At 36.9% G+C, this 9,978-nt stretch overlaps 1 protein-coding gene across 2 annotated transcripts in view; it reads right to left on the bottom strand.

The window, feature by feature from the left end:
* Positions 1 to 1,406: 1,406 nt before the first annotated feature.
* The window catches only part of GHR (growth hormone receptor), a 337,885-nt gene continuing 329,313 nt past the window's right edge, over positions 1,407 to 9,978 (bottom strand). For both annotated transcript variants that reach the window (XM_033179464.1, XM_033179465.1), the window contains exons 9-10: positions 5,127 to 5,196; positions 1,407 to 4,801 (exon numbers count right to left, since the gene is read on the bottom strand). In XM_033179464.1, the coding sequence (XP_033035355.1) occupies positions 3,830 to 4,801; positions 5,127 to 5,196 (1,042 nt within the window). In that variant the 3' untranslated portion in view covers positions 1,407 to 3,829. The remainder of the gene's footprint in view (positions 4,802 to 5,126; positions 5,197 to 9,978) is intronic.

The following is a 9,978-nucleotide window of genomic DNA, read 5'->3' as shown; positions in this document are numbered from 1 at the left end:
CACTCTTTGGGTTGGCACCACCTTTATGAACTGTAACATTCACTGTGAAGATCTGCAGCTCAACTCCTGAAGCCAGAGAGACCATGAACCCACCAAAAGGAAGAAACTCTGGACACATCTGAACAGCTGAAGGAACAAACTCTGGACACACCATCTTTAAGAACTGTAACACCACAAGGGTCCGCAGCTTCATTCTTGAAGTCAGTGAGACCAAGAAGCCACCAATTCCAGACACATTTACATCTAGGTCTTAAATTCTAAACTGTCAAAGGAGACTGGGGCAAATTATGTGGGATCTTGGATTCCAAACTAAAAAGTTTATATTTAAGTAACTTCTGGTTTTTCTGGTCACTATTTCTTACCCACATAACAAGCACATAAAAAGACATATTTTGGTATAAAAATATGTAAATATGTAAATATTATAGCACTTGAATAAAGTGTTAGAAACTTTGAGAAATTGAAATGCTGAAACGTGTGTAGCCATTTTCAACACATCATTAATCTTCTGAAATAGAACTGTGTTATTTCAATCCATGGAAGTAGGCAGGCTTCCTTTTCCCTAAACTCCTCATACCTTAAAGCATCCATATGAAGAATCCCTGAGGCTTCACTCCATGGTTCTTTCAGGTAATGACTGCTCTCAGGGCAGAAGGCAGCAGAAGAAGACAATTTTTTTTTTTAATATAACCCTCAAGTATTATAGAAAGTTGTGGCACTTTGCATTTGACTTGCTGTAGTAATACCTCATTGTTTAGTAGATTTATCAATGTCATCACCAGATTCCTACATTTCAGAATCCAGTGCCTGCTCAGGAGCCTCAGGTTCAGTAGCCACCTCACCTGCAGCCTGCCTCCTGCTGTAGGAATCTATACTTCATGGCTCTCTCAAGCTCCTACACAACCTACCTAATCAGCCTTTCTCCCAAGCCTGACTTATTAGCTGATTCCCATGATAACAAGCAGCTAGTCCAATAAACTGAGTTAGGCCAATGGGTGAATGGCAGACGAAGAGCTGCTTTTCTTCCTTCCAGACAACATGCTCAAGCTGGAAATATAAAGATAATGCTCACGTGTCACTCTCCCTCACCCCACACCCATGTCATTTATTTTCTATGATGCATCGAATACACGACTCTATGAACCTTTGCTCATGGGGAGTCACAGCCTAAGGGGAGGGCCAAGCCAGTAGGATATTTCTGAGTTGGGCTTTTGTCTCCTCAAAAAATAAGGGAAGGGGTTTATGTTTCCCTCTCTATATCCCAGCCCATAAAAATCTCCATACCCAGTGCTGATGTATTTGATCCAGTGGTGCTAAGCTCTCCTTACAATGATAATTCACACTATATAGAGTGGTTTAGATCATTTTTATGTTGGTGTCTGATAACAGAAGCACACTATCAGGAATCCAAGAAAATAAATTTATTAAACTTTGAAGGAAAAAATCCACAGACATAAAGAGAGTTAAATATAAACTGCCAGACACAACTAGTCATACTAGTGAATAATGGCTTGTGTGGCCACCAAAGTACCAAAATGACATTCTGAGACTGATTGAGGTATTTAGCTATTTTTGGCTATAGAAATGTTGTCAGGCTGTTGTGAAATAGTAAGATAGTCTTCCAAACACACAGCTTTGAATTGAATTAGGTTCTACACTGATGATACTTTATATGAAACTAAATTATATAGCTCTTGGAGAAAACCATAGCAGCAATGTAGCAGAACATCTATTAAACATCTATTACAAATAACATGTTGAACTTTAAACACTCAATTCTAGTTTTTCATAGTCCTTCCTTCAAGAAAGGGAATTCAAAATTATCAGGCATTAAGCTTGCTTCCTAAAAAAGGTCTGCGATAAATGGGAAATACTATTTAAGTTAAAGCTAACTTCAAAGTTTTAAGCTTTTTTTAAAAATGAGAAGTATTCTTCACTGAGATGAGATTCTTCTTTTTCATAAACCTTTTCAGGAAATATCCCAATGCTCTTAAGAATGATGTTTAGGGCTGGGCACGGTGGCTCACGCTTGTAATCCCAGCACTGTTGGAGGCCAAGTTGGGCAGATCATGAGGTCAGGAGATTGAGACCATCCTGGCCAACATAGTGAAACCCCATCTCTGCTAACATACAAAAAAATTAGACTGGCGTGGTGGTGAGTACCTGTAGTCCCAGCTACTCAGGAGGCTGAGGCAGGGGAATCGCTTGAACCTGGGGGAGGTGGAGATTGCAGTGAGCCAAGATCACGCCACTGTACTCTAGCCTGGAGACAGAGTGAGACTCCATCTCAACAACAACAACAACAACAACAACAACAACAACTGATGTTTAGGATATTAAGAGATTGCAAAATAATTTCTAAATTATTGAGGTCCCTTCTTTTTCTTCTGAATGCTTGCTTTGAGGCCAATCCACTCAGAGAGGAAGTAAAAAATGATGAAACTTCTTCTTTTGCTATTTTAAATAAATCCTATAAAAGATTTAGTGAGAAAGAAAGTTTCTTTTAGAGGTTTAAATAATTTTCAGTTATCTGTGGGGACTGAAAACCTTGTTTCTTCTATGTTCTGTTCATTACCATGAAAAATGAGTATGTGTCTGGTTATAGGCTGTGAAACAAAAACCTATTTCTTGAACTCTTTGCTTGATTATCCAGTTAATTTCATTTGATTTGCTTCAGCTTACAAAATGCTTCTTGTACCTTATTCCCTTCCTGGATAATTATGTAACAAAACCAAGTTGGGTGTGAACAGATTCCGCTGCAGAGGCTATAGATCTTATCTCTCACCATCTGCACACACTAAAAAATTCACTCCATGTGCAACTGCAGCACTTAAGCATCTTGGTCAGTATGAACCAGCTATGATTTCTACTTCTCTTAGCATGTATTTTTTTGGCATGAACCAAGATTTGGTGAAGAAAGGTTTTCTTTTTTTGCTTTTACTTCTTTTGGTGCCCAGTAAGTTGATCCGTGCAAACACTTTAAAGTTTTCTAAATTAACAAATATTTGTTTAAAAATTTGCTAAAAAAATATTTGTTTAAAAAAAAATTATGTTCCAATAATGCAGATTACTACAATCATTTTAGAATTGTTGAAGGAGTCTGGGGAGGTACAAAAGGGCTTTGTAAAAAACTAGTTTGTTTTTCTTTATGTGCATTGGCCAAAACATTAAACCAGCTTTAGACTGTAGTTGCTACACTCCTTAGAGGGGTCACACCAACTGCAGTACACAGTGTGTAATGTAATATAAAATAGCCATGCTTGAAATCTAAATTATTAAAAATATCTTTATCAATTTTATGTCAAAATAAATGTTTTACATATCCAAACTATTTTTGCCTTCTTGCTTACAGTTTAATTTTCTCACCTCTAGTTTTAATTTAATTTTTTAAATAAAAAAGTTTTTTATTTAAGAAACAACAAAAAATTAGCCTGTGCTATGGTTTGCATTCAATTTTCCTGAACTGCAAAAGCCACCTGATTTTTTCGCTTTTTCAAAAAGCGTGATTTACTACACATTAAAAACATAGCCATTCAATGCTTAGTATCAAAAATTAACACCCACAATAATAAGACAATCACTGCTACTAAACAGTCTGACACAATTCTTTAAAATATTTACATTGCACAATAGAAATATCTATCTGATTGAGCATTCTTCTTATTTTTTTAACATCATATTTCAGCATTTCGGGAAAAGGCATTTTAGAATCCATATCCCACCCTGTCACCCCTGCAAAAAAGGTTTAAACATTGTTTTGGTTTAAACGTTATTGCCCCAGCCAATTCTTTGCCATTAAATACGTAGCTCTTGGGAAATCAAAGAAAGGCTAAGGCATGATTTTGTTCAGTTGGTCTGTGCTCACATAGCCACACGATGAGAGAAACTCTTTGTCAGGCAAGGGCAAGGCAGTCGCATTGAGTATGAGGCCCTGTGGGGACTGTACTATATGAATGGAGGTATAGTCTGGGACAGGCATCTCAGAACCTGGAATATGTTCTGTTGTCCCAGGCCTCCCAGCAGTAGTAGTAAGGCTTTCGGTGGTGATGTAAATGTCCTCTTGGTTAAAGCTTGGCTCTATGTGTGATTCAACCTTGATGTGAGGAGCCACAGGGATGCACTTTTTGGCATCTGCCTCACAGAAGTAGGCATTGTCCATAATGAAGTTTTCTTGGCAGAGTGAGACCATTTCCAGGTGCATGTCACACTGGGACATCCCTGCCTTATTCTTTTGGCCTGGGGAAAGGACCACACTACCTGCTGGTGTAATGTCGCTCACCTGGGCATAAAAGTCGATGTTTGCCAGTGAACTTGGATTGCTTAGCTGAATATGGGCAGCTTGATGAGTTGACTCAGCTCCATCAGTAGGAAGTGGTTGTGGTTTGTTTTTCTCTGCTTGGATAACACTGGGCTGCTGAGTAGCAGGGCAAGCATCATGATAAGGTGACTTATTTTGATTCTTCTGGTCAAGGCATAAGAGATCTGTTTCCCCTTTTAACCTCTGTGGCTGAGCAACCTCTGAGGTACCCTCATGTATGTCATTGGCATTGAAATCAGTCTCCAGAATGTCAGGTTCATAACAGCTGGTACGTCCAGAGTCGCCATCCTTCACCCCTAGGTTACTATGTGATTTCTGATGGTCACTGCTTAGAAGTCTGTCTGTGTCTGATCCCTCATTCTTTTCATCTGGCTCATCAATATCTAGCTCAATAAATTCAACCCAAGAGTCATCACTGTGGAATTCGGGTTTATAGCTATCATGAATGGCTAAAATTGTGTTCACCTCCTCTAATTTTCCTTCCTAGAAAATAGAAAGAAAATGAAGATCTATGAAAAGAAACTCATAATAATTAAATGAATTAGCAAATGATGTTCAGAGATTATGGTTACAATAAGAACAACAGTAACAAAACATATAACAAAACATAAATTACTGCATAACTTTTTATACATATGACATTTTCTTATTTTTAAGAGAGAGAATATTTTAAAAAATTTTCTCCAGGAGACGAGATACAAGAAAATTGAATGTGATATATATAGCTTACAGAAAACTTTAAACATATGACAGGATTCTTCAGGTGTTAATTAGTACTAGCCACAATTTAGATAAAATTACTAATTACCTTGAGGAGATCTGGATCAATTCCTTTAATCTTTGGAACTGGAACTGGGGGCAGAATCAGCATTTTAATCCTTGAAAACATATAAAATTTTGGTTTTGACATCTTAAAAGCTACATATTCTCAATTATAGCAAAAGATAGAAATAAAATATTGGCAATACTATTACTTTTCCAAATATTCTGGTACTTTATATAATTGGAGTATGAGAAACAGAAGAAAATATTAGACAGTAAATGAGAAAGAAAAATTGTAGAAGGAAAAAAAGAACAACAATTAAAAAACCCAAAAGGCCTCATCTGAAGTCTATTAAAAGAAAATGTGTTTTTCCCACAATCCTTTTTTTCTTTTTCTTTTTTTTTTTTTTTTTTTTTTTTGAGGCGGTGTCTCGCTCTGTCGCCCGGACTGGAGTGCAGTGGCCGGATCTCAGCTCACTGCAAGCTCCGCCTCCCGGGTTCACGCCATTCTCAGCAGCTGGGACTACAGGCGCCCGCCACCTCGTCCAGCTAGTTTTTTGTATTTTTAGTAGAGACGGGGTTTCACCGTGTTAGCCAGGATGGTCTCGATCTCCTGACCTCGTGATCCGCCCGTCTCGGCCTCCCAAAGTGCTGGGATTACAGGCTTGAGCCACCGCGCCCGGCCCCTTTTTTTCTTAATGCTTTTTATTTTCAGCCAGATTTAGTATTTGAAAGTAAGAAATTTAATTTCATCTGAAGCTGATTTCCATGTCAGCTATAAGGCAATTCCAGTGTACATCTCATCAGTAATTTGTACAGAAAAGAAAGAACGAAAAAAGAATCAATACACATGGAGCCAAGATTACTTGCACTCTTGAAAAAGGGTAGACTTGGGTAGGTTAGCTATATAGTTCATATTAATTATGAAATTATCTAAGATGATCTTATTAAACAGGGTTTTACTGCACGATTCATTTCAGATGGGACAGACTAAATTTGAACTATCTCTAACTAATCAGTATGGGTTTATAGACACAATTCTAGGATGCATTTACATTTTCTGTTCCAAATCTTTAAATTAATTTTTGGTCATAAAAATGAATAAATCATGTATCTATTTTGTACAATTAATAGTGTAATTGGAGTTTATGGTGATTTTAATTTTTTTTAAACTTTTTGAGACATGATCTTAATTTATCACCCATGTTGGAGTCCAGTAGTGCAATCATAATTCACTGCAGCCTCAAACTCCTGGGCCAAGTGATATTCCTGCCTCAGCCTCGTAAGTAGCTAGGACTACAGGGTAGGCTAATTTTTATTGTTTCATTATTTGTAATGGAGTCTTGCTCTAGTCACTGCCTGAACTGTCTGGAACTCCTGGCCTCAGGGCAATCCTCCTGCCCTATCCTCCCAAAGTGCTGGATTTATATGCTATAAGCCATAGTATCTGGCCTGGAGTTTAGTTTTTAAAATCAAATTATAGCACTGAAAAAAGGCTCAGATATTATTCCAAACAATTCATTTAATCTTTTAAAAAACTGCTGACTATTCAGAGATGACACTGTCATGAAGAGGTGGTAACCTGATTTTTGGATATCAGTTGCTGTTCCACTCAGTGTGAATGGTCAGTCTAGTCCATTCCATAAGGAATACATTCTTTCAATATTTCTACTTGCCATTTTACCTAATCCAAGCAATAAGCAAAATTCCATTTTATAAATTGCATTAAGTAGCCTCTACTACTCAGTGGGGCAAATGTTAAAGCAAATTGTTACTAATGAATTACAGATATAGAAATAAGCAATACAAATTATTAATAATAACTACTCTCATTTTTTAGTGCTTCTGATAAATCAGACGCTGTGGGATATATTTTGCACTAAACTGTGGGTCACTAAATTAAGGTCTGTGGGCCAAATCTGGCCTGTCATCTGTTTGTGTAGATAAAATTTTATGAGGACACAAGCATCTTCATTTATTTCCATATTGTCTATGGCCACTTTCATGCCACAGTGGCAGAGTTGAGTAGTTGTGACAGACACTGTATGGCTCGAAAAGTCTAAAAATGTACTCTGACTCCATGAAATAAGTTTGTGATCCCTGCACTAAATATTTCACTTAATCCTTATGACTCAGGGAGGCAGATGATATATATGTGCAAAAACTTGGAAAATTAAGGAACATGTTCAAATCATGCACTGCTGGTTGGTACAGTTGGGGCTCAAACCCAGAGAACCTGACTCCAAACCAAAACCCAGGTTCTTTGCGTCATGCTGCTGTTTTACTGTTTTTTTTTTTTTTTCTTGATTTTGCATCTCTAAATCGATATTTCAAATTCTCAAAAACATAAAAAGATGGAACATAACTCTAATTACAGGAAGCAAAGGTTTCCAAATGGCTGATATTTGACTTTGTGACGTGTGCTTCTCCTTTTTGAACAGGATGATGCATTCAGGCATGTGCTAGTGGTTTTCTAGGGGTTGTAGTGACCTTATGACACAGTGGCAGACCATAAATCTAAGGGGCCCAAGCAGGTCATGCAGATGAATAAAGCAAGCCAGTTGCAAAGTCATTAGGAGGAATGAGGATGGTGGAAAATTAAAGAATGTGTGCCAGTCCCAAATAGGACAGCTAGTTGTCTGCTGCAGCATATGCCGCCTTGTTCAGTTTCACTACATCTTTCATTTTTTAAAAGATAACCCCCAAATCTGGATTTTTGTGTGAAAATTCTCTATTTTACAAACACTTTGTAGGAAAATCTTCACTCTAAAATCAAAACTAATTAAAATAAAATAAAATGTGAATCTGTAGGCTGAATTTGGCTATTGGTTTGGAAGTTCTATTTTAGGCTGATTCAGTTATTTCTTTCCTCAATTGGTAATAGCTCAAAGGCTGGGTGGGTTGTGTGGTAGGAACCAGTATAGCCTGACTTGAAACTAAGTTTGTGATTTTGTATCAGATACAAATAAAATTATAAATTTTGCTAGAGTTGACTCAATTAACTGGATTAAAGCAGGGTGAAGTGGGTTGGATAATGAATTGTGGACTCACAAAATTTCAAAGGCATGTAGGACCTGAAGCCACTTTACAGCCCTACAGTTCTAGGAAGAATCTCATTCTTTGCAGTATCAATTTAATTGTTGGAACTACATGTTCTGTCCATACTTGCTGACAAATATTTGCTACTATTTACCACTTTCAGTAGAACATGCAAATTTAGACAATGATAAGGGTTTTTATTGGGCAAATGAAAAAATGTTAATTCTTTCCTACAGAAAATTCAATTCAGTGCAGGACAATTGGGAGAACAATAAAGATTTCAAATCAATTGTAGAATCTGGTGATTTTGACTAACCATTATAGTTAAGAATTTCATTATTTATAAAAAGCACTCTATTAGAAGTAATATGTTTTCTTGAAAATCCTACTTTTTGAGAGGATAATTTTTTCTTCCTAATATTGTTAACTAATATAACTAAACAACATAACAAATTGACTTGGCCTTCACAATGGCTAGAAATTCACAACTAATACTAAGAGCTAATTACTTTATATACCTCGTGAATTTATCTACTGAAGTTATGTATAAATTTCCCCACCAGATATATAGATTAATAAACTGAAATTAATCAACAGAATAATTTGGTTCTTTTTTTGTTGGCATTACTTAAATACACAAATTAAAATTCTAAAAATACATTTATTTATTTTCCTGAAAAAACAGAAAATTGTGTTGTGATTTATGATGCCTGCTTTTTTGGAAAATAGAAATGTTGCCAGAAAGTTAGGTGCAAAATGGAATTCTGCAGAATGAATTTTACTTTCCCATTGGTTTATATTATAAAATTGGACATAAAACTCTACTGAAAATAAGCCTTTCTGCATTCAGTTAGACTTTTAGCATGCTTGACACTCGAGAACTCTAGTGTCCCAATAATTCTTCTTCCTAAGAAAATTCTATTTTGAAGTTTACAAATGCTATACTACCTTACAAAACAAATTAAAATATTTTAAAATTATTCACATAGATCTCATTTTGATTTATAGATGCCTTTTGGCTTCAGCTGGAGAACCTATTTTCAATTCTAGGTAAGGAGACCAACTGCCTTGGTTACCTGGAACTGAGGGATTTACTGGCACACAGGACTTGCATTGCTAAAAACCAGGAGAGCTCTAGGCAACCTGGGAGTTTTGGTCATCATAGTTCTAGGAGAAGAAGCAAGGTTAACCATTGGGACTTTAAAAATACCTTAAATGGGGCCAGGCGCGGTAACTCATGCCTGTAATCCCAGCACTTTGGAAGGCTGAGGCGGGCGGATAACCTGAGGTCAGGAGTTCGAGACCAGTCTGACCAACATGGCGAAACTGTATCTAAAAATACAAAATTAGCTGGGCGTGGTGGCGCATGCCTGTAATCCCAGCTACTCAGGAGGCCGAGGCAGGAGAATCGCTTGAACCTGGGAGGTGGAGGTTGCAGTGAGCTGAGACTGGGCTACTACACTCTCCAGACTCCAGCCTGGGTGACAGAGCAAGACTCCATCTCAAAAAAACAAAACAAAGCAAAGCAAAACAAACAAAGAAGAAAACAATAAACAAACAAAACAACCTTAAATGTAGGACACTGGCAATCAGTACCAATCATTTTTCCCATATTTTGTTTAAAAAAATTTCCTGTAGTGTGTAGTGAGTTTCTATCAGGAGAAAAACAGAATAATATAAATAACATATATCACAGCTCAAGGAAAATTTAAAGATTATATAACCCATACCCTCATATTAACCATAAGAATATGGAGGCCTGGAGAGATTCTGGGACTCAAACAAGGTCAAACAGCAATGACAAAATGATAACTGGAACTCAAGACTTTTGATTCCAAGAGAAAGTGGAATGAAATCTC

Source organism: Trachypithecus francoisi, unplaced genomic scaffold (assembly GCF_009764315.1).
Source record: "Trachypithecus francoisi isolate TF-2019V2 unplaced genomic scaffold, Tfra_2.0 Lachesis_group2, whole genome shotgun sequence".
Taxonomy (NCBI): Eukaryota; Metazoa; Chordata; class Mammalia; order Primates; family Cercopithecidae; genus Trachypithecus; species Trachypithecus francoisi.
Note: the sequence above shows the minus strand (reverse complement) of the source record. Positions and strands in the feature narration are given on the sequence as shown.